Below are 27,734 nucleotides of genomic sequence, written 5' to 3'. Positions count from 1 at the left end.
CATGATGACCCTGGATAATCCCGAAACCCTTACTGTCATGACTATTTTATATAATTGGCCATAACTTTGTGATCCTGGATAATCTCTAAAACCTTACTGTCACCAGTATTTTATATAAATGGTAATAACATGATGACCCTGGATAATTTCTACACTCTTACTGTCACCACTGTTTTACATAAATGGCCATAACATGATCATCTTGGTGTACCACTATTTTATATCAATGTCAGTGACATGTTAACTTTCTGATAATCTCTAAACCTTTACTGTCACCACCATTCTAAATAAATGGCCGTAACATGATGATCTTGGTTAGTCTCTAAAACCTTACTTTCACCAGTATTTTATATAAAGGGTAATAACATGATGACCATGGATAATTTCTAAACTCTTACTGTCACCACTATTTTATATAAATGGCCATAACATGATGACCCTGGATAATCTGTAAACCCTTACTGTCATGACTATTTTATATAATTGGTGATCCTGGATAATTTTTAAACCCTTATTATCACCACTATTTTATATAAATGGCCATAACTTGATGATCCTGGATAATCTCTAAAACCTCACTGTCACCACTATTTTGTATAAATGGACATAACATTATGATCCTGGATAATCACTAAACACATATTGTCACCAGTATTTTATATAAATGGCCAAAACATGATGATCCTAGATTATCTCTATACCCTTACTGTCACCACTATTTTAAATAAATGGCCATAACATGATGATCCAAGATAATCCCTAAACCCTTACTGTCACCACTATTTACTATAACTGGCCATAACTTTATGATCCTGGATAATCTCTAAACCCTTACTGTCACCAGTACTTTATATAAATGGTAATAACATGATGACCCTGGATACTTTCTAAACTCTTACTGTCACCACTGTTTTACATAAATGGCCATAACATGATCATCTTGGTGTACCGCTATTTTATATAAATGTCAGTGACATGTTAATTGTGGATAATCTCTAAACCTTTACTGTCACCACAATTTTATATAAATGGCTGTAACATGATAATCCTAGATAATCTGTAAACCAGTACTGTCACCACCATTTTAAATAAATGGCCGTAACATTATGATCTTGGTTAGTCTCTAAAACCTTACTTTCACCATTATTTTATATAAAGGGTAATAACATGATGACCATGGATAATTTCTAAACTCTTACTATCACCACTATTTTATATAAATGGCCATAACATGATGACCCTGGATAATCTGTAAACCCTTACTGTCATGACTATTTATATAATTGGCGATCCTGGATAATCCCTAAACCCTTACTGTCACCACTAGTTTACATAAATGGCCATAACATGCTGTTCCCTGATAATCTCTAAACACTTAGTACCACAACTATTTTACATAAATTGCCATAACATGATGATGCTGGATAATCTCTAAACCCATTCTATCATCACTGCTTTATATAAATGGCCGTAACATGAAGACACTGGGATAATCTCTAAACCCTTACTGTCACACCATTTTACTGTAATTGCTGACAGTGGTTACATGCTTGGCATTTGTACATGCCAGCTGTTCTCACTGTTCTTTAAGATTTTTAGCTCTTTTGTATGTAATGACTGGGTAATTACCTAATTTCTGATAGACATTATTGCCACCCTTAAACAAAGCCCAGTTTTTACACAAGACCTGAAAGCATTCCATACTCTAAAGGTTGTATCTTGTTATGAGTGTGACCGCTGGACTCACTCTGGGGTGGGCAGTTGTAAAATTAGTGTCAGACTCACCGAGTAAACCATCTACTTCGTTGGATGGGTAGTAATCTCTGTTCAAGATTGGTTTATAAAACTGTCGCAGCCATTTGGCAGTCACTTCATCAATAATTGCATCAAGCGTACCCACGATGAGAAAACATACTTCTCAGGTGGCTACATTCTACAAGAAAGTCACTGTCCAATGTGATGATATGGGCCATCCTTACCAGTTGTCCTTTAACTATAGCTCGTTTTTGGTAAAAAGGATAACAACTGGAAAAATGTAAAAATGAGTTGGAGTACGTAATCTTTCTGTGAATATTGGCTGTGTATTTTTGAAAAAAGATATTCTTAGATAGTAGAATGTCGAGGTAGGCAATGGAGTCTGTGTGATATGTAGAAGTAAATTTCAAAAACTGAGTGGTTGAATTGAAATATTCAACTAATGTGTCGCTAACAGATTGGTCACTGTCCAATAAGATGAAAATATCATACAGGTAATGGGTATAAAGAATTAACTTTTCTTTAAACTGAATGTTGTTGAGGACATAAAGATGTTCCCATTGAGCCATGACAATGTTAGCAACACTTACTCCACATGGAGAGCCCATTGCTACCCTGATTTTTTGCAAGCAAAAATTATCTTCAAACATGAATAAATTGTTACTTAAAACTAAATCTAACAATTCACGGACTGTGTCCAACTCGTTAACCATACTACCATTAGATCTCAACAATTGGTCAATACAGTCCAGGGCTATATCGTGTGAAATACTAGTGTAAAGGTCTTTGACGTCTATAGTAAGAAAATTATACCTTGCTTCAAAAGGTATATTATTGACTTTGTCAAGAAAAGACCAAATGTCTTTACAAATTTGGGTGATATTAGCCACATACTTCTGTAGAATGTTATCCACAACTTTCGCACAAGGGTAAGTAAGGGAGCCCCTACCATCAACTAAAGGTCTCATAGGGGGATTGGATAAATCCTTATGGATTTTAGGGATCCCAAATAGGCATGGAAACCTAGGGTAAACTGTAAACATGTAATTGTAGATATTTTGTGTGATGCGGCCCTCAATGTACATATCCTCTATAGCAGGGGTGTCCAACCTTTTGGCTTGCTGGGGCCACATTGAGTGAACAGAAATGGTCTTGGGGCCGCATATAAAATATATCATATAGTTAACTCTTTCATTGCTCCAGAAGACCACAGTCAACCTCCTGGCTGTACTGTAGGTGCATTTGAACAATGAATAAATGTAATAAATGCCTAATATTTGCCTTAAAATTCTAATTCTCATTTATATTCTAATTCACTAATCTAACAGTTAACTCTAACATCTTAGTTAATATATCTAAATATATATATATATATATATATATATATATATATATATATATTTTTTTTTTTTTTTACAAATAAACAGATATTCACTACAGCACTAGCATTTCTCACTGGGAAAACCATTCCAGCAGTCCAACTACATAAAATGTCAACATCAGCAGTCCTACAATATGATAATCCACAAAAATAACCCAACAAATTTGCAATAAAGTAAATAATCCACATTACTGACTTAATAAAACAATTCTGAATAAGCTACAAGAGGGTCTCACCCAAACAAATAACTGGTGCAGAAATATGGCCTCAAGCTAAATGTCAAAAAATGCATCATCATCCCCTTTGAGGAGAGTGATGTCCCCACAAATGATCACATTAATAACAATGTTGTAAGCACGCAGTAAGTCGTATGGTACTTGGGCACCCAGGTTGATAGAAACCTGGCTTTTGACCACCACATTGTCTCCGTTGTAAGGAAAGCTTTTTACATGGCCCACTTCAATAGTAAGGGTACCTCATCCGAGGACAAGGAGGTCATGACATACCTGTATTCTTCCTTTACAAGAGCCATTATTGAGTGCACTGACCCTTTTGGCACATGCCTTAGCAAAACACCCTGCCAAAAGAAAGACTACGACCATTTCTGACAAAAAAGGTCAAAGGACTAAGTTGACTTAGTTATCCAAACAGACTAAAAAGCTTCTTGCTTTCCTCTGTCTCTCACTGGCCCCTATAAATGTCATCATTGGCTTGCTTTCAAGGCTAAGAAAGATCATGCCTTAAGAGACTTCCTCTACCTCAGAAATACTGATTATACTTAAAACACTCACTACAAAGACCACAGCCTTCACTGCAACATAAACAAGCCACTTTTTATGGACAGGTTCTTGACACAAAAATCTTCAACTTCTGTAAAAAGCTCCTCTCATTATCAAACAATGTAGTTCAGCAACACGATGGCTGGATGGATAGCCATAAATGTAGTCCTTGGGTAAGTAGCATAGCCTTCATCAAACTAGATGGAAAATCCACATACTAACCTTTCCCAGCTGGATGGCTAAGAACTAATACTGGTTACTCAAGTCTAGTTGCCCAAGAAGAGGGGCATGCTTAACTAAGAATTCCATTTGCAAAATTATATTCAGTATACATTTTAAATCTCTCTCTCTCTATTACACACACACACACACACACACACACACACACACACACACACACACACACACACACACACAAAAAGCCCCTACTTGTAAAATAGGCAACCTCAGTAATCACATGACACCTACTCACTGAATGAAATTGTCTGGAAGTCAAAATATCTGAAAAAAAAATCATAATAGAGATGGATTCATCCATGTAATTTCCCACCACCAAAAGGACCATCAATAAATCAACAAACAACTGCTTAGCAGAAAGTAAATCAACAAGAAAATCATAAACTATAATGCTACATACTGGTGTAAACATATAACTTGTGTCAATCCTCAGGTTAATCCATACCAAAAGATTGTTTCTGAGCTTCAGCTATGTACAAACAGCTTTCTCCTAAAAACTTTACTCATTGATATTTGCCTTGCTGTAATTATAACTGTAAAAAAAATGTTTTTAAGTTTATTCTGTACCTCAATGATTCTCACTGTTGTGAGATGTAATCTCTGCCATAGTGTATGAGTACTATATCCATAATTTGCTGTCTCTCCCTCTCATGTATTGTATTATATTGTTTTGTGTTATTTTTGGAGCTTTTCTCCCCAGGCCTCCGCTGAAAATGGACCTGTGTCCAGTCGGACTTTCCCAGTAAGCAAATGTAAAATAAAATAAAATAAATAAAAATAAACTTCCCTCCAATCTAAAGCCATTTGACATTCAGACAATTTAATTTGTGCAGAAGTTACTCACAGATTGACAGTTTACTGAGCTGTAATGCTGACCTTCGCTTTTGAAAAAAACAAATTCCCAGACTTTGTCAATAGCTCAAAGTGTAGAGAGGATTATTTATTTATTATATATTTATTTATTTTTGGAAAACATCTTTAAAACTGTTAAACTGATTACACACCCAGAAACACAGAAGTTATTGTGATTATGTAAACCACAGACTGCTCCAAGAAATCAAAGTCACATGGTAATAACATGATGACCATGGATAATTTCTAAACACTTACTGTCATGACTATTTTATATAAATGGCCAAAACATGATAATCCTGGATAATCTCTAAACCCTTACCGTCACCACTATGTTACATAAATGGCCATAACATGATAATCCTGGATAATCCCTGAATCCTTACTTTCACCATTTATTATAAATGGCCATAACATGATGAACCTGGATAATCTCTAAAACCTAATTCTCACCTCTATTTTGTATAAATGGACATAACATTATGATCCTGGATAATCACTAAACACATACTGTCACCACTATTTTATATAAATGGCCAAAACATGATGATTTTGGATTATCACTAAATCCTTACTGTCACCACTATGCTATATAAATGGGAATAACAAGATGATCCTGGATAATCTCTAAACCCTTGCTTTCACCACTCTTTTATATAAATGGCCAAAACATGATGATCCAGGATAATATCTAAACCCCCACTGTCGCCACCTTTTTATATAAATCACCATAACATGATGATCCTGGATAATCTCTTAACACTTACTGACACCACTATTGTATATAAATGGATCTAACATTATGACCCTTGTTAATATCTAAACCCATACCTTCACCACTGTTTTACATAAATGACCATAACATGATCATCTTGGATTATCTCTAAATTGTTACTGTTACCATTTTTTAATACAAATGTCCATAACATGATGATCCTGGATAATCTCTAAAAATCTTACTGTCACCAGTATTTTATATAAATGGTAATAACATGATGAACATGAATAATTTCAAAACACTTACTGTCACCACTATTTTATATAAATGGCTGTAACATGATGACCCTGGATAATCTCTAAACCCTTACTGTCATGACTATTTTATATAAATGGCCATAACATGGTGATCCTGGATAATCTCTAAACCCTTACTGTCACCACTATTTTATATAAATGGCCATAACTTGATGATCCTGGATAATCTCTAAAACCCCACTGTCACCACTATTTTGCATAAATGGATATAACATTATGATCCTGGATAACCACTAAACACATATTGTAACCACTATTTGTATATAAATGGTCAAAACATGATGATCCTGGATAATCACTAAACACTTACTGTCACCATTATTTTACATAAATGGCCATAACATGATAATCCTGCATAATCCCTTAAAACTTACTGTCAGCACTATTTAATCTAAATGGTCATAACCTGATGATCCTGGACAAACTCTAAACCCTTACTGTCACCATTATTTTATATAAATGGCCATAATATGATCATTCTGGATAATCCCTAAACCCTTACTGTCACCTCTTTTTTTATATAACTGGCCATAACATAATGATCCTGGATAATCTCAAAGCCCTTACTGTCACCACTATTTTATTTAAATGGCCTTCACATGATGACCATGGATAAACTCTAAACCCTTACTGTCACTACTCATTTATATAAATCGCCATGACATGATAATCCTGGAAAAAATCTAAACCCTTACTGTCACCACCATTTTATATGAATGGTCATAACAAGATAATCCTGGATAATCTTGAAAACCTTACTGTCACCAGCATTTCATATAAATGGCCATCACATGATGACCTGGATAATCTCTAAACACTTACTTTCACCACTGTTTTGTATAAAAGGCTATAACATAGTGGCCCTTGATAATCTCTAAACCCTTACTGTCATGACTATTTTACATAAATGGCCATAACATGATAATCCTGTATAATCTCTAAACCCTTCCTGTCACCACTATTTTATATAAATAGCCATAACATGATGATCCTTCATAATCTCTAAACCTTCACTGTCACAACTATTTTATATAAAAGGCCAAAATATGAAGATCCTGGATAATCTCTAACCCCTTACTGTCACCACTAGTATACATAAATGGCCATAACATGATGTTCCTGGATAATCCATAAACCCTTCCTTCACCACTATATTTTATAAATGGCCATAACATGATGATCCTGGAAAATCTGTAAACCCTTACTGTTACCATTATTTTATATAAATGGCCATAACATGACATTCCTGGCAAATCCCTAAACCCTTACTGTCACCCCTCCATTATATAAATAGACATAACATGATTATCATGGATAATCTCAAAACACTTACTGCCACCACTACTTTATATAAATGGCAGTAACATGTTGACCCTGGATAATCTCTTAGCCTTTACTGTCACCACTATTTTATATAAATGGCCATAACATTGTAATCATAGATAATATCTAAACTCTTACTGTCACCACCATTTTATATAAATTGCAGTAACATGATGATCCTGGATAATCTCTAAAACCTTACTGTCACCAGTATTTTATATAAATGGTAATAACATGATGACCCTGGATAATTTCTAAACACTTACTTTCAGCACAATTTTATATAAATGGCCGTAAGATGTTGACCCTGGATTATCTCTAAACCTTTAATGTCACCACTATTTTATATAAATGGCAATAAAAAAGTGATCCTGTATAATCTTTAAACCCTTACTGTCACCATCATTTTATATAAATGGCCATAACATGATGATCCTGGATAATCTCTAAACACTTAATGTCACCACTATTTTACAGAAAGGGCCATAACATGATGATCTTGGAATATCCATAAACCCTTACTGTTACCACTATTCTTTATAAATGTCAATAAAAAGATGATCCTGGATAATCTCTAAACCCTTACTTTGACCACTATTTTATATAAATGGCCAAAACATGATGAACCTGGATAATATCTAAACCCTCACTGTTACCACCTTTTTATATAAATGGCCGTAACATGATGATCCTGGATAATCTCTTAACACTTACTGACACCAATATGTTATATAAATGGCTGTAACATGATGACCCTGGATAATCCCGAAACCCTTACTGTCATGACTATTTTATATAATTGGCCATAACATTGTGATCCTGGATAATCTCTAAAACCTTACTGTCACCAGTATTTTATATAAATGGTAATAACATGATGACCCTGGATAATTTCTACACTCTTACTGTCACCACTGTTTTACATAAATGGCCATAACATGATCATCTTGGTGTACCACTATTTTATATAAATGTCAGTGACATGTTAACTTTCTGATAATCTCTAAACCTTTACTGTCACCACCATTCTAAATAAATGGCCGTAACATGATGATCTTGGTTAGTCTCTAAAACCTTACTTTCACCAGTATTTTATATAAAGGGTAATAACATGATGACCATGGATAATTTCTAAACTCTTACTGTCACCACTATTTTATATAAATGGCCATAACATGATGACCCTGGATAATCTGTAAACCCTTACTGTCATGACTATTTTATATAATTGGTGATCCTGGATAATTTTTAAACCCTTATTATCACCACTATTTTATATAAATGGCCATAACTTGATGATCCTGGATAATCTCTAAAACCTCACTGTCACCACTATTTTGTATAAATGGACATAACATTATGATCCTTGATAATCACTAAACACATATTGTCACCAGTATTTTATATAAATGGCCAAAACATGATGATCCTAGATTATCTCTATACCCTTACTGTCACCACTATTTTCAATAAATGGCCATAACATGATGATCCAAGATAATCCCTAAACCCTTACTGTTACCACTATTTACTGTAACTGGCCATAACTTTATGATCCTGGATAATCTCTAAACCCTTACTGTCACCAGTATTTTATATAAATGGTAATAACATGATGACCCTGGATACTTTCTAAACTCTTACTGTCACCACTGTTTTACATAAATGGCCATAACATGATCATCTTGGTGTACCACTATTTTATATAAATGTCAGTGACATGTTAATTGTGGATAATCTCTAAACCTTTACTGTCACCACGATTTTATATAAATGGCTGTAACATGATAATCCTGGATAATCTGTAAACCAGTACTGTCACCACCATTTTAAATAAATGGCCGTAACATTATGATCTTGGTTAGTCTCTAAAACCTTACTTTCACCAGTATTTTATATAAAGGGTAATAACATGATAACCATGGATAATTTCTAAACTCTTACTATCACCACTATTTTATATAAATGGCCGTAACATGATGACCCTGGATAATCTGTAAACCCTTACTGTCATGACTATTTATATAATTGGCGATCCTGGATAATCCCTAAACCCTTACTGTCACCACTAGTTTACATAAATGGCCATAACATGCTGTTCCCTGATAATCTCTAAACACTTAGTACCACAACTATTTTACATAAATTGCCATAACATGATGATGCTGGATAATCTCTAAACCCATTCTATCATCACTGCTTTATATAAATGGCCGTAACATGAAGACACTGGGATAATCTCTAAACCCTTACTGTCACCACCATTTTACTGTAATTGCTGACAGTGGTTACATGCTTGGCATTTGTTCATGCCAGCTGTTCTCACTGTTCTTTAAGATTTTTAGCTCTTTTGTATGTAATGACTGGGTAATTACCTAATTTCTGATAGACATTATTGCCACCCTTAAACAAAGCCCAGTTTTTACACAAGACCTGAAAACATTCCATACTGTTAAGGTTGTATCTTGTTATGAATGTGACCTCTGGACTCACTCTGGGGTGGGCAGTTGTAAAATTAGTGTCAGACTCACCGAGTAAACCATCTACTTCGTTGGATGGGTAGTAATCTCTGTTCAAGATTGGTTTATAAAACTGTTGCAGCCATTTGGCAGTCACTTCATCAATAATTGCATCAAGCGTACCCACGATGAGAAAACATACTTCTCAGGTGGCTACATTCTACAAGAAAGTCACTGTCCAATGTGATGATACGGGCCGTCCTTACCAGTTGTCCTTTAACTATAGCTCGTTTTTGGTAAAAAGGATAACAACTGGAAAAATGTAAAAATGAGTTGGAGTACATAATCTTTCTGTGAATATTGGCTGTGTATTTTTGAAAAAAGATATTCTTAGATAGTAGAATGTCGAGGTAGGCAATGGAGTCTGTGTGATATGTAGAAGTAAATTTCAAAAACTGAGTGGTTGAATTGAAATATTCAACTAATGTGTCGCTAATAGATTGGTCACTGTCCAATAAGATGAAAATATCATACAGGTAATGGGTATAAAGAATTAACTTTTCTTTAAACTGAATGTTGTTGAGGACATAAAGATGTTCCCATTGAGCCATGACAATGTTAGCAACACTTGCTCCACATGGAGAGCCCATTGCTACCCCAATTTTTTGCAAGCAAAAATTATCTTCAAACATGAATAAATTGTTACTTAAAACTAAATCTAACAATTCACGGACTGTGTCCATCTCGTTAACCGTACTACCATTAGATCTCAACAATTGGTCAATCCAGTCCAGGGCTATATCATGTGAAATACTAGTGTAAAGGTCTTTGACGTCTATAGTAAGAAAATTATACCTTGCTTCAAAAGGTATATTATTGACTTTGTCAAGAAAAGACCAAATGTCTTTACAAATTTGGGTGATATTAGCCACATATTTCTGTAGAATGTTATCCACAACTTTCGCACAAGGGTAAGTAAGGGAGCCCCTGCCATCAACTAAAGGTCTCATAGGGGGATTGGATAAATCCTTATGGATTTTAGGGATCCCAAATAGGCATGGAAACCTAGGGTAAACTGTAAACATGTAATTGTAGATATTTTGTGTGATGCGGCCCTCAATGTACATATCCTCTATAGCAGGGGTGTCCAACCTTTTGGCTTGCTTGGGCCACATTGAGTGAACAGAAATGGTCTTGGGGCCGCATATAAAATATATCATATAGTTAACTCTTTCATTGCTCCAGAAGACCACAGTCAACCTCCTGGCTGTACTGTAGGTGCATTTGAACAATGAATAAATGTAATAAATGCCTAATATTTGCCTTAAAATTCTAATTCTCATTTATATTCTAATTCACTAATCTAACAGTTAACTCTAACATCTTAGTTAATATTTATATATATATATATATTTTTTTTTTTACAAATAAACAGATATTCACTACAGCACTAGCATTTCTCACTGGGAAAACCATTCCAGCATTCCAACTACATAAAATGTCAACATCAGCAGTCCTACAATATGATAATCCACAAAAATAACCCAACAAATTTGCAATAAAGTAAATAATCCACATTACTGACTTAATAAAACAATTCTGAATAAGCTACAAGAGGGTCTCACCCAAACAAATAACTGGTGCAGAAATATGGCCTCAAGCTAAATGTCAAAAAATGCATCATCATCCCCTTTGAGGAGAGTGATGTCCCCACAAATTATCACATTAATAACAATGTTGTAAGCACGCAGTAAGTCGTATGGTACTTGGGCACCCAGGTTGATAGAAACCTGGCTTTTGACCACCACATTGTCTCCGTTGTAAGGAAAGCTTTTTACATGGACCACTTCATTAGTAAGGGTACCTCATCCGAGGACAAGGAGGTCATAACATCCCTGTATTCTTCCTTTACAAGAGCCATTATTGAGTGCAATGACCCTTTTGGCACATGCCTTAGCAAAACACCCTGCCAAAAGAAAGACTACAACCATTTCTGACAAAAAAGGTCAAAGGACTAAGTTGACTTAGTTATCCAAACAGACTAAAAAGCTTCTTGCTTTCCTCTGTCTCTCACTGGCCCCTATAAATGTCATCATTGGCTTGCTTTCAAGGCTAAGAAAGATCATGCCTTAAGAGACTTCCTCTACCTCAGAAATACTGGTTATACTTAAAACACTCACTACAAAGACCACAGCCTTCACTGCAACATAAACAAGCCACTTTTTATGGACAGGTTCTTGACACAAAAACCTTCAACTTCTGTAAAAAGCTCCTCTCATTATCAAACAATGTAGTTCAGCAACACGATGGCTGGATGGATAGCCATAAATGTAGTCCTTGGGTAAGTAGCATAGCCTTCATCAAACTAGATGGAAAATCCACATACTAACCTTTCCCAGCTGGATGGCTAAGAACTAATATTGGTTACTCAAGTCTAGTTGCCCAAGAAGAGGGGCATGTTTAACTAAGAATTCCATTTGCAAAATTATATTCAGTATACATATTAATTCTATCTCTCTCTATTACACACACACACACACACACACACACACACACACACACACACACACACACACACACACACAAAAGCCCCTACTTGTAAAATAGGCAACCTCAGTAATCACATGACACCTACTCACTGAATGAAATTGTCTGGAAGTCAAAATATCTGAAAAAAAAATCATAATAGAGATGGATTCATCCATGTAATTTCCCACCACCAAAAGGACCATCAATAAATCAACAAACAACTGCTTAGCAGAAAGTAAATCAACAAGAAAATCATAAACTATAATGCTACATACTGGTGTAAACATATAACTTGTGTCAATCCTCAGGTTAATCCATACCAAAAGATTGTTTCTGAGCTTCAGCTATGTACAAACAGCTTTCTCCTAAAAACTTTACTCATTGATGTTTGCCTTGCTGTAATTATAACTGTAAAAAAATGTTTTTAAGTTTATTCTGTACCTCAATGATTCTCACTGTTGTGAGATGTAATCTCTGCCATATTGTATGAGTACTATATCCATAATTTGCTGTCTCTCCCTCTCATGTATTGTATTATATTGTTTTGTGTTATTTTTGGAGCTTTTCTCCCCAGGCTTCCGCTGAAAATGGACCTGTGTCCAGTCGGACTTTCCCAGTAAACAAATGTAAAATAAAATAAAATAAATAAAAATAAACTTCCCTCCAATCTAAAGCCATTTGACATTCAGACAATTTAATTTGTGCAGAAGTTACTCACAGATTGACAGTTTACTGAGCTGTAATGCTGACCTTCGCTTTTGAAAAAAACAAATTCCTAGACTTTGTCAATAGCTCAAAGTGTAGAGAGGATTATTTATTTATTATATATTTATTTATTTTTGGAAAACATCTTTAAAACTGTTAAACTGATTACACACCCAGAAACACAGAAGTTATTGTGATTATGTAAACCACAGACTGCTCCAAGAAATCAAAGTCACATTAGCACTCTATGCTTATGTCCGAACAGATGAATCATACCTGTCAATTCCAAAAGAAGTAAAGTAGCTTAATAAGAAGGTTATTTACAAGGTTACATGGCAGTTTATATTGGAAATAAGCAGAGATATTAAAAAGGCTCTGTTTTTCATAATTATGCTGAAAAGTCTTCCAAAGTAAATACAACTTTTGATTTAGTATGGAACCATACCTCTCAACCTTAGAGCAAGAAATCTGGACAAAGCAAAAAATAAAAGTGGGACACAGGCCGAAAAATAGTTATGCATCACAGACACCATTGAAACAACTGTAGCTGCAAACATTATACATCACTTATAATCTTTCTATCCCATCATTGTCAGTTAAGCATTACATGGCTCATTCAGTCCTGCCTTCTTTTGCATCAAAGAAAACCATGCTTTGAAATGACAAATGCATTAAAAAATAATAAATAAAACACATTGTATCAACATCCTGCGACTTCCTACCTGCAAGCAACCACAGAGCTTTCACTGAATCTAGGGCTACTTGTTTCCCCAGAATGACAGCTCTCCCTAATTAAGTATAATGGTATACAATCTACCAGTATCTGGACTACCTGAAATAAATTAAACTATAGCCTGTAAATTGAGAGTATACTTTGTTTAATTAAACTATATTTCTAAGTCCACTTACTATATTTTTTCAGTAACATCCCAATATCCATTTCCAGGTCACTTTACAAGACATTGGCAGTGGTAGACTTGACATCCTTCAGAACCCCACAGGCCCATGCTAATACATTGTCCATTAAATGCAAGTATCCATCCACTGTAAATGGCAAGAAGCTATGTCTTAAAAAATCTACTTCTGGCATGCGTGCCCAAGTATTAGGTTTTGAAACAAAGAAACATATTCTCCACAGTCCGTAAGTCTCTGTCTTTAATAATCATCTACTGTTGCAGCACTCCCAACACATAAGCATTCACATACACACTAAAATCCCAACATTTAAAAAATGACATTGTGCCCACTTGATTTGCCAGTATTGATGATCCGCCAAAGCTATGCTTACTGTTGTCCAATCTACCACTGCTTAGAACCCACCAATGAAAAAACAGTACTAGGTGCTTTTTTGTTTGTCTGAAAAAACAATACAACTTTATATGCTACAGTCCCACATAGTCAGTCCACTACTGACCCATTAACCCTAGGCTGCTGTCTCATTCTTACTCCCTGGAACTGCATTACCTTGAAAGACTACTTTTATTTCCTAAGCAAAAGACACGAATTGGAAGATGAGGCAAAAATCCAGACATTCTTTGAAAATCCATACAGTTAAGAGGTATGAGTTCATGTTCAATACAACACTCTCCCTGTCAGGAAAAGCCGCAATTTAATGAAAGTGTACTCTTAATGCATGATATATTTGTGAGCTAATTTGTTTGTGTTCAGTAGGTAGACTGATCATTGTTAGTCTTTTTGTTCATGCGTCTCTCTCAGTCATGCACACATATACACACATACACACACACACACTTCTTTCACGCACACAATTCTGCTTTCATGCATGCACTCACTCACTCCATACTTACCTATTAGCACATGTAATTGCTGTCCCTTTCAAAGACAACAGCGGCAAATCCATACATGAGTCCCTCTTCAGTGAGAACACACACACACACACACACACACACACACACACACACACACACACACACACACACACACACACACACACACACACACACACACTGATTGTTCAGCGCAAAATAATAGCGTAAACACGCTGACCCTTTTTTGGCTCAAAAACAAGATTAGAAGGGTGCTTTGGCACATGCGCACACCGACATTAGCATTACAGGTCAAGGGAGCGAAAAACACAAAACAAAAAAAGTGTTTTGGGGCATGCATGCATCAATGTTGCAGTTAGAGGTTGAGGGCTGCATGGAAGAGCTCTGAGGGCCACATGCGGCTCGAGGGCTGCAGGTTGGACACGTCTACTCTATAGAGTTTTTGATGGTGTTGTAAGCCTTGTTGGTTTCAGAACATGAACTAGTAGAGTAAGAGGGACTATCAAGTAAACTAGACATCCTTGCTTTGTAATCAGCCTCATCGAAAACCACGATCCCTCCACCCTTATTTGGTTTACAAAACCGAATATTATAGTGTTTGATTGAATCGAGACATTCCTTCTCTTTTTGTGAATGTCTATACTGAGGGTTAGGCATCGTGATGTTATTTTGAAACCTTTGGCGAATGTCCAATTCACAAACTAGTTCAAAAATCTGTAATAGTGGGTGGAGAGGTGGGTTGTAAGTACTAGGGAATCCTGAAATTGTTGCTGTCTACAGAGTATATGCTCCCAAACATCAAATTTAAATTAAGCTTCCTAACATAAAGTTTCAGGTCAAAGATTGTTTTGACCAAATTTAGTTTTTTAGGTGGAACATGTGTATACCCTTTCGACAGTAACTCAACTAGTTCTGGTGTAATCACAACTGTAGGAAAAATTATACACCTTAAAGTCACCATCCACGTTGTTTAGTATAACAGGATTTTGAACTGTAGTCACTCCCCTCTATAATAAGAGAATCACAATGAAAAGTGTCACCCGATTCCAGAGGCTGGGACTCACAACCAGAAGAAACAGAAAGTACAGATGGAACAAATATACGGGGAATATCACAATTATCAGAAAAGCCATTGACAGACAAATGTCGAACTACAATCATCTGGGTTTCTGCTTGTTCCTTTGATGGAACTGGCCTGTCTGTTGTTTTGGTCTGGTCCCTAAAAAATTAGGGTCATTAGACCTCAAATTGTAGTGCCCAGACTTGATATTATTCGATGAAGTTTCAGTTACATTAAACTCAGTCTGAGGAATATCATCCACACATTCAAAAGACAGGCTAAAGGTATCATCACATTGATTAGAATTTAAGTTGGCATTAGGGGGTACCCCAGTGTACCCTAGGGTGGTTTGTGACTGTCTAGTTGGACCGTGCCATACTTGGACTGTTGAAGGCTTAGGATATGCAGTCCCATTGTTATATGCCTTGACATCTCTGTCAATTTTCTTAATTTTGTTGTTTTTAAGTTTAGACAAATACTGCTCAATACTGGAAAAAATCCTGTTGTAATCATATTTATAACGAAAAAACTCAGAATTGAGTCTAAAAAGTTAGTCAAATTCTGTCACTTGTTTATTTAAAGATTCAACCAGTAAAGAGTAGTGTTTAATCATTAAGTCTAAAAGTTCAAAGCCTGACGATCAAACAGTACAAGTAGGTCTTTGTGGAATGCAGAATTAACAACCAGACCAGTAGGGTATTGATGATGGCGTAACCCTTTAGGAATTATTTTCAGTTTAAGACATTTTTGAAAATAAGATATCTCTAGTTGAGTCTTTTTTAGTTTTACTAGTAGGTTGTCTAAGTTCTTAAGATTAACTGAAATATTAGCCTGCTCACCTTGATGTACATCCATCTGTAAAGTGGTTTGACTATTCCCCGAAGTAAAAGTGAAATTATCCATCAACCAGTTGTTAATGTTGAAAGCTGCAGAGTTAATTCCAGGTCACTAGTAGCTAACGGAACAGTTGTAGCACCTCCAATAGCTGCCCCAGTAGGAAAAGATGAATCTTTGTTTCAAACTGCTGAGGCTTGCCTAGCAGTAGTTTTAGAAACCAAATAATCATTCATGTCCACGGGTAAATGGCGGCTCGATGTAGAAGTTGATGAAGAGGCCGGAATACTCCTCTGCCCACAATCAAGATGAATTGAGTTAACCGCCTGACCACAATCAAAACCAGTTGGGTTGACATCCTGGGAGGATGCTGAACCAGTGCCCCAGTGTTCAGCAACTAAAACAACCTTGTTAGTTGACTGAAAGTTATTTGTAACCGGAGCTTTAATAGGTTGCTCAGACGAGGTAGGCAACACCAGTTCATTCGCAGGGTGCGCATCGGTGAGTAGCGGTGCTTTGCTTATACTAAATTGGTGCTCAAGTCTATCTAAACGCCCAAATAATAAATCAAGATGTGACATTAACATATTCAAAATGTTGTTATTAAGACGTTCATGCTCTTCATTATCCATTTGATCGTTGGACCCGTCAGTATTTTTCAAAACTTCAGGGGTATTTGCAAACAAAGTGCTCGGATCATTGGTATCCTTCCCAGACGCCATAAACACTGGTAAAAAACACAAGCAAAACACGAACTGATAATCCAAAAACAAGGAAGAAACCATGATGCAACCATGATGCAGCAGAAAAAGAATGACACTTGTAATAAGATTAAGCGCTTTTCGTTTATTACAATGAATAAACTTCTTCAGATAAAAACTACTACACGTAGGCAACATTTAAATATGACCACTAAAAGTTAGTCAATTATCCAATTAACTTCTTAAAATGAAAGCACTCATTCCAAACATTGGCTAGCATAAAAGACACACATACTATATATTAAAAAAGCAATTATATTAATAATGTCAGCAGTGCATCGCTACAAATGAAACTGTAAAAAACTGTAAAAAACGAACAATAAAAATCGAATGAACACCAACTGAAATCAAAAATATAACTATATATATAAGAAATAACCTGATTATAATTCTAATCACTATGAACACATAAAATAATGTGTCAACTGGCTATAATACTAAAGAAGCAAATGAACAAATGTACCAACAAAACATAAAACATTCATTTATTGTAACTGGACTGAAATGAACAAAGTTACGTATTGAGACTCTTAAGTTTAAGAACACTGCTTAAAGAGCAGTTTTCATTCAAACCTGGTGCATTGTATGCATTTAATCTAATTTGCCAGTGTAGCTCTAATTCTTCCAATTTAAGGGGCATCGGGCTTCCTCTAAGGTCTTGAGATACTTGATCGATAACCAAAAATTTAAACATGTGATCCGAATATACTGAAATGTGTTTTGCCAATGCATTTTCTAATTTTTGTTTTTTGATTGCATAAATATGTTCATATATATGGTCACAAATACGACGTTCTGTCTTGCCTATATAAAAAGCAGGACAGAAATGGCACTTAGCTAAGTAGATGACCATCTTAGAATTACAGTTTACCCTCAGCTTCAACAAATACTCGTGATCATGTACTTTAAATCTATTAGATTCCATTATATGCTGACAGTGGTTACATGCCTGGCTGTTCTCACTGTTCTTATGTGATGTTGTTCGAAGCAAGCTTTAAGATTTTTGGCTCTTTTGTATGTAACGACTGGGTAATTACCTAATTTCTGATAATGCTGACATTATTAAAATAATTGCTTTTTTAATATATAGTATGTGTGTCTTTTATACTAGCTAATGTTTGGAATGAGTGCTTTCATTTTAAGAAGTTAATTGGATAATTGACTAACTTTTAGTGGTTGTATTTAAATGTTGCCTACGTGTAGTAGTTTTTATTTGAAGAAGTTTATTCATTGTAATAAATGAAAAGCACTTAATCTTATTACAAGTGTCGTTCTTCTTGTGCTGCATCGTGGTTGCATCGTGGTTTCTTCATTGTTTTTGGATTATCAGTTCATGTTTTGCTTGTGTTTTTTACCAGTATTTTATATAAATGGTGATCCTGGATAATTTTTAAACCCTTATCGTCGCCACTATTTTATATAAATGGCCATAACTTGATGATCCTTGATAATCTCTTAAACCTCATTGTCACCACTATTTTGTATAAATGGACATAACATTATGATCCTGGATAATCACTAAACACATATTGTCACCAGTATTTTATATAATTGGCCAAAACATGATGATGCTGGTTTATCTCTAAACCCTTACTGTCACCACTATTTTAAATAAATGGCCATAACATGATGATCCTGGATAATCCCTAAACCCTTACTGTCACCACTATTTACTATAAATGGCCATCACATGATGACCCTGGATAATCTCTAAACACTTACTGCCACCACTATTTTACATAAATGGCCATACCATGATGATCTTGGATTATCTCTAAATCCTTACTGTCACCACTGTGCTATATAAATGGCAATAACAAGATGATCCTGGATAATCCCTAAAGCCTTACTTTCACCACTATTTTATATAAATGACCAAAACATGATGATCCTGGATAATATCTAAACCCTTACTGTCACCCCCTTTTTATATAGATGGCTGTAACATGATAATCCTAGATAATCTCTTAACACTTACTCACACCAATATTTTATATAAATGGCTGTAACATTATGACCCTTGTTAATCTCTAAACCTTTACTGTCACCACTATTTTACATAAATGACCATAACATGATCATATTGGATTATTTCTAAATTGTTACTTTTACCACTTTTTTATACAAATGGCCATAGCATGATGATCCTGGTGTACCACTATTTTATATAAATAGCAGTAACATGTTGACCCTGGATAATCTCTAAACCTTTACTGTCACTACTATTTTTTATAAATGGCCATAACATGTTGACCCTGGATAATCTCTAAACTCTTACTGTCACCACTATTTTATATAAAGGGCCAAAACATGATGATCCTAGAAAATCTCTTAACCCTTACAGTCACAACTATTATACATAATTGGCCATAACATGGTGATCCTAGATAATTCCTAAACCCTTACTGTCAACAGTATTTACTATAAATGCCCATAACATTATGATCCTGGATAATCTCTAAACCCTTACTGTCACCATTATTTTATATAAATGGCCATAACATGATGATTCTGGTTAATCCGAAACTCTTACTATCACCCCTCTTTTATATAAATGGCCATAACATAATAATCCTGGATATACTCAAAGCACTTACTGTCACCACTATTTTATACCAATGGCCATTAATTGATGATCCTGGATAATATCTAAGCCATTACTGTCACCACTATTTTGTATAAATGGCCATAACATGATAATCCTGGATAAACTCTAAACCCTTACTGTCACCACCATTTTATATAAATGACCGTAATATGATGATCCTGGATAATCTCTAAAACCTTACTGTCACCAGTATTTTATATAAATGGCAATCACATGATGATAAATTGTAATAACATGATGACCCTGGATAATTTCTAAACACTTACTGTCAGCACTATTGTATGTAAATGGCTGTAAGATGTTGACCCTGGATAATCTCTAAACCTTTACTGTCACCACTATTTTATATGTAAACATCTTCATCCAATAATTATTTTACTGTCTCCCACTCAGTATTTGTTTACACATGTTTCCATTTAAAGTAACTATACTGATATAAGCTTGACAGTAGCTAACATTTTACTGTAGTGTTCATTTAACTGTCATGTTTTCATTGGTTTATTTGCTATTCTATGTATGTACATTTTTTTTGATTAACTGTTATATCATTATAGGTCTCTCTCTTTATATATATATATATATATATATATATATATATATATATTTGGGTCTATATCAGATAATCGAACTTTTAAAAGTTCGAACACCATATGGTCGAGAACATATGTTCGAACTCTTCAAAGTTGCAAAATCAAATTAAAAAAATAAAAACAGAAAAAAAAACCTACCTGAAAGCTTAAGCAAGCCCCCCTGCGCCCCCCACATCCCCTGCTCTTTAAATATACCATCTCTGAGATTGCTCTACAGTGCAGACAATAGATTCCATTGCTGCACTGTACAGGCATCTCCTTTAAAATGTTCAGACTTTAAAAGTTCGATCATATGGTGTCGACCATATGACTTTGAACTTTTAAAACTTTGACAATGTTATAGAAATAAATATATATATATATATATATATATATATATATATATATATATATATATATATATATATATATACATACATTTATTATGTAAATTTTGTATAACTGCCTTGTACTCATTTTGTAAAATGGAACTTTTCTCCTGTGACCACTACTGAAAATAGGACTTGTGCCCTGTAGGACTTTCCCTGTAAACAAAAGCAGTCAATAAATAAATAATTGAATACTATGTTCACACCCACCCCTGTTTTTTTGCACTGTCATACTTGTTTGTTTTCTCCAGTTCATTACCTTTCACTGGTTTCCCTCACTATTTGTCACAATTTCTAGTATCCCTTCTTTCTCTATACACAAAAGGGATACATATTCCTACAAACAAATGCCCTACCTTCTTCATGTACTTTTTCCTTTATTCTCACTTCCATGTTTTCCTTTTCTTGCTATATTCCCCATCTTTCTGCTTTGCTATGGTTCCCCTCCTCCCCCTTTAATGAAATCAGTAGGTCTCCAGCTCAGTGGATATCACTGGGCATGTACTCACAGTGTGCTATAAGTAAATGCTATTTGACTCTTGTTGATACTTAGTACTTATCTACCACACATAAGCTATAGCACTGTTATAAAGTTTGCATTAGCACTATCACAGATTTCCACTAACCAGTACATGGCTAATCTATTAAATGACAACATAAAAGATGTTCTGCGCTTCTATGGTCAAATTTGTGGCTTTTTGCATTACATCATTTCCCAAAACAGAGCACAGTGAATTACTCATAGGTACACTCTGTCCCCATATAGTTATTCAAGAACACTGTATACTTCAGCATATTGTGTGATGCGCGGTTTGCCTTTCTCTAGCAAGCAGTGCAGATTGATTAATACCAGCTTGGCTCACAAACACACGTGAATCAAAGTTATGCCTTCTTTATGCACCATCTATACAGTGGTGTTAATTTACTTTAAATGTAAAATGGAGTGGTCAGTATCTGCATCTGTTTGACTTGGAACATCTTCACTGGTACAATTCAGTATGTTCAGGAAAAACTGTTGAATAATATCAGACTAACGTCTCTTCATTTGATCATTTTGAGAATGTATGCAGTTCACTGGATATCACACATCTGTATCTATCTATCTATTTATGCATCTATATATGATACAGATTAGACACACATATATTTATATTTATAAATATAAAGATATTTGCATATATATCTGTGTGTGTGTGTGTGTGTGTGTGTGTGTGTGTGTGTATGTGTGTGTGTGTGTGTGTGTGTGTGTGAGAGTGTGTGTGTGTGTGTGTGTGTGTGTGTGTGTGTGTGTGTGTGTGTGTGTGTGTGTGTGTGTGTGTGCATGTGCGTGCATGTGTATGCGAATGCCTGCATGTGTGTGTGTGAATGTATGAAGCTTGGCTCTAAACGATTGCCACATTTGAAGTGACACCTCAACCCCATGTGCCAAAATGGGAAAAAGGGGTTGTGGATGGATGTCTAGGTTTTATATATAGATATAGATATATATATATATATATATATATATATATATATATATATATATATATATATATATATATATATATAGATGCTCTCACACACATATACACACATATGCCAAATCTTTATTAGTATACACTAATTGTAGGAGATTTTCTAACCACTTTTTCAAACAGTGGTATGAAAAACTTACATTTTTTGAGAAAATCTAGTAAATTCTTCCATTCCTTAAAATATACACATTATAAATTACATTTTTGAAAATGAAAATCTATTTGTTCTACTGTTCTGTTAAAGTACACATTATAAATTATATTACAAGAGAATATATAAACAAAGAGACTTACACAAAATAATGAAGATTATGTTTGCCGTCAGTAGGAAAATAACCATGAAAATGAGTGCACGTAGTAACTTTGAACGTCTTCTTTGGATCTTCAGGGTATCTTGCTGTACAGCTACACATTGACAGGAGAAAACAAAATATAACTGTCTTAGAGTTTACTACTTCACGCATTTTTCATATTCTGTTAAATTATTGTAGAACTGTCAGCAGATGAGCAAATTATTTCTAAACTTTATAGTGGAGTCAAGGTAGCCCTTCTCGCAGTGAATAGGATTTTTTTCTTTCAGAGTAAAACGACATATGCAGAGCTAGGCTCATCTCTCCATCTGATTGTTTTGCAGTGTTACAGTGAAATAACAAAGTCAGTGTCTATTTGAATACATTGTATCAGCAGTATTCTTTTGTTGTGACTCTTACACTTTCTGACCACTGTAATGAGGACAATATGTAGAGATATGTGACATATACAAAGTAAAACAGTTATGCTGTAGAGAGTGTCATCACCTTTAATCTATTTTTATGTTGATTTTACAGATTTAATGCTAGTTATCATTCTTAATATCATTTCAGTGTACATTCTCCTGGTTTTCTTACTTTTTTCATTGTGGACACAATTAAACACTTACTGATGTATTCCTTCCTAGGGAAGCATAAACGGTCTGTCCCTTTTATCAAGATAAGGCAAAGCAAATCTACAGGCAAGGAGAAATACAATTAATCTGTGTCACATGCCATTATACCTTAAAGCAATGTTCTCCCAAGTAAATGTGCGATGTAGTTTTAAAATTGTTTATATCTGGAATATTGTTTATTATACCATGACCCCCCCCAAAACGTGCACGCTGATTGGCCAGCGTGCACATTGTAAATCGAGTTATACTAATGGAAAAAGGTCCGGTCGCACGGACTTTTTTCCATTAGTATAACTCTACTTTTAAAACACTGTCTCGCTATGTTAAATGGGTTTAACATAATGAGACAGCTTTAAAATAAGCAACGGAGATCTCCGTTGCTTATTTTAAAGCTGTCTCGCTATGCTAAACCCATTTAACATAGCAAGACAGTGTTTTAAAAAAAAAAGCAATGGAGAAAGCAAGATCTCCGTTGCTTTTTTTACTGTTTTGCTATGTTAAATGGGTTTAACATAACGAGACAGTTTTAAAATAAGCAATGGACATCTCCGTTGCTTATTTTAAAACTGTCTCGCTATGTTAAATCCATTTAACATAGCAAAAACAGTAAAAAAAAAGCAACGGAGATCTTGCTTTCTCCGTTGCTTTTGCTCACAACTCTGATGTACCGCGCAGGCGCGCAGTACATCAGAACTGCCGCGGATGCCAGACATCTGCGGAAGGGCAGTAAACAGGCATTATACTATGCCATTATTTAAGAAAAGTAATAGTTTCTTTTCTTAAATAATGTCATGGTATAATAGCAATAACCCACTTCTGGGTGTGGGTAATGCTGTATTTACCCATGGTTGGCTTTGTTTGGTCCCTTGGGCTTCGCCCTCGGGACCAAACCACGCCAACCGTGGGTAAATCCAGCATTACCCACACCCAGGCGTGGGTTATTGCTATAATATGCTCGTTAATTCCATTCTGTCACTATCCTTTGAGAAAAGCAATTGCAAGTGATCTTACTTTACTGAAGGTTTTTCTTCACCTATCCTTCCAAACTAATGGCCTCTGCAGTCCTAGGCATTCAGTTAAAAATGTTCTATATAGCATTTATGTTCTGCAATTAAATCTATATCAGCCTACTGTTCTTTTTGCTAAATTGTTTAATTCTTACTGTAAATCTTCTTTGGATGGGCTCAATTTTGTATATCTTTCTCTTTGTCCTAGAATGACACATCAAGTCTCTATATTACAATTTAGGTCTAATCAAGGTTATAAACAACTGTTTCATTATGGGATCTTCCTTACATCTGAACAGTCATAATATACTGCTAATGGCTTTGTTTGCAAATAGACTGTTTCATCATGACTCCTGAAGGTTGACTTCTGATCAACCAGCACTTGTAAATTATAAATACCTTTTACTTGTTCTAATACTGAATTATTTAAGATACATTTGGCCAGATTCATAAAGATTGTCACAATGTGTACACAATGTGTCCACTTAATTTAGTTTTTTTTGTGTGAAAAGGCAACACAACCACTGTAGCAGGGCTATTTTTGAATTCAAAAAGCATACATAAAGTGGACAGTTATTCTATAATTTTTGGTAGCATTTATGAATCTGACCTATGATCTAATGCATTTTACTGTACAGAATGAGAAACTTTTTGTCTTTCCTTCATTGAAATTCATTTTATTCTGCCCTGTCCAGTCACTTAAATAACTTAAACCTGTCTGTAGTGACACTGCATCTGAATCTTTAATTGTTTGCCCTATTTTATGTCATCAGCATAACTAAGAAAAAAAATATTCTTATAAAATTTGTTTATCGGATGTAGCTGCTAAATAGATGAGGTCCAAGGACAGATCTGTGGGTGAATATCATGATTTGCATAACACCTTGAACTGTTTTATTTTGCCCATTAATACCATATTTATTTACTATTCTATTCTCTTATCCATCTTCTAAGCAGGTCTGACAATTTTATTTTACTTAGTCTGCATATTAATAAAATATGGCATACTGTGTCAAAAGTGGTTGAAAAGTCTATGTAAATGACATCAGTGTATAAAACATTTTAATGCATCCAGTATATTCTGATGCAAGCTTATATTACAAGAGATAGCAGATTTTGTTTTAAAAAAAGCAAATTGCTAGATGGAATTACAAACATCCTCCCGAATTTCCACACAACATAATTGATTCTATTAGCTTACCCATAGAATAAGCCAAGGGTCAGTAATTCTATACATTTTGATGATCCTGTTTACTCTTAAATGCCAGGCTGACGATTGAAGTTTTTCAGTCTGATGGTATAGCTCGCATCTCATGGTTAGTGAGATTGTGGTAGAAGGGCCTCTTCTTTTTGCTGTCTAATTACTTGTTGAACTAGAAGCAGGGAATACATATTGCCACATCAGGGCTTATTGAAAGACTCCTCAATGGAAAAGAGTACCTTTTATGGAATTTGTGATAGATTGCTAAACATAAGTGCCTTTGAAGAGGTGAATGTGTTTTGAAAAGGTAATGTTTTAGTAAGGGGGACTCAAGAAGGAATCAATGTGATGTTTCTGCCAGGAAATAAAATAACATAGATCTAGTGATATAGTAGTACATTGACAATGGTGAAAATGAGCATGTGAAAGATTAGAATGAATCTTTGAATGGTAAACATGAGCAATTAGAATTTGGTTTCTGGTCTTGTGAAATAGCAATGGTGCTTTATCAGAAATTACCTTTGCTGGATACAAGGACAATTGCCTTAGGTGAAGGTCTAGCTTGCTTGTAAGATGGCAGTGTTCTGAGATAGAATGATTAGTAGTCTCAGGCCACTTTCTACCTTCATCCTCAATATCTTAATGACAAATGCCAATCAAAACAGTGAGGTCATGCCTTCTTAGTTTCGCACCCCAAAACCTGAATCTCCATTACCAACCAAGTTAAGTGACACACTATCCTTCTCTACTTTCAGGACAGCTCTGAAACCTTAGATCTACAAATAAATAAAGTGTAAATGCTTCAATAATGGTAACATGTCCAATTCTCCAAATCACAAAGGGAACCCATTGCATCCTGTATTGCATAGGTTCATAGATTAGTGCTAGGCTAACTGTGCTTGTTTGCCATTTTAAGCCTAACAAATTACCCCATGTAAGAATCATGCTCTGCACCTTGTGTCTGTAAGGTAAATGCCTTAACCATTATGTCAACCTCCCACCACTTACAAATGTGACCCTGTTATGAATCTCATCTCTAAAGGTGTAGTTATCTGTTTCCCAATTCCAGATATTATAAACACTGTGCAACTATATATGTACTAAGTCAATGCTTTTTATTTCTATTAATTATATTTGCATTATCTGTCATGCTTGCTTTAGTTATGTTTTGTATATTTTTTACTCTGAGTCTGAAATTCAAAATGGTCCATTAGGGTTGATATTTTGCTCCAGTTAAAAGATGTATAAGTGAATAAATTGAATAAATAAGTAGCATAACATTTCAATATTGAGGCTATAATCACAAGTATCACTCATTTATTGTACAATGTCAGTTTGCAAATATGAGTAAACAAATGTATGCCTGCTGTATATGATTACCTGTCAATATGCTGTCCTGTTCTGAATGCCTTGATACAAGTTCTGATTTTAGAAGGATATTCACACATGAAAATGAGCACATCATGGTAAAATGATGTGGGATGTAAATAGCAGGTAGGGCAAGATAATGAACTGTGCCACTGAGGTTTGGGAGAGCTAAAGGGTCACATTGGTAAGTGCAACAAAAAATGTGGGTTACAAAAAAATTGCTAAAACACATCTTGCATATTGGAAAAGCTCATGCTACTGGCTGTTGTTCTGCAGGACCCCCATATAGAACATGAGAAGAAATTGTGTTAAATTAAAAAAAAAGTTGGCTTTTATTTTTAAATTAAACATAATAGCTGGATTTCTTACTTTCTATTTTCCATAGAGATATGAAAAATCAACAGCAAAATGTTTGGCTTAATCGACTTGCCAGGCTCTTTTCAAAACAATGTGTCCTCATACAATATTAGGCTTTTTCACTTTTTGGCACATTCCATAAATACATATGAAATATTGTTTTGTAAGCCCCTCAACAGGCTGCTGCTTGAAGCAGCAGGGAGTGCTACCTATTTGCTCAGGATGCCTCAGGTGACTAAGATAGCCTTCCTAGAAATGAAACAACATACAAGGCACAAGTGAAAGACAAGATACAGATT

General features: G+C 35.0%; 1 protein-coding gene across 1 annotated transcript in view; it reads right to left on the bottom strand.

Moving 5' to 3' along the window:
- Positions 1-27,734, bottom strand: part of LOC122808670 (CD209 antigen-like protein E) — an 827,142-nt gene that overhangs the window by 599,408 nt on the left and 200,000 nt on the right. Inside the window, exon 2 of the mRNA XM_044079648.1 lies at positions 22,872-22,982. Coding sequence (XP_043935583.1) covers positions 22,872-22,982 — 111 coding nt within the window. The remainder of the gene's footprint in view (positions 1-22,871; positions 22,983-27,734) is intronic.

The sequence above is a fragment of the Protopterus annectens genome, chromosome 8.part0 (genome assembly GCF_019279795.1).
Source record: "Protopterus annectens isolate FY-2018-M chromosome 8.part0, PAN1.0, whole genome shotgun sequence".
Classification (NCBI taxonomy): Eukaryota; Metazoa; Chordata; order Ceratodontiformes; family Protopteridae; genus Protopterus; species Protopterus annectens.
Note: the sequence above shows the minus strand (reverse complement) of the source record. Positions and strands in the feature narration are given on the sequence as shown.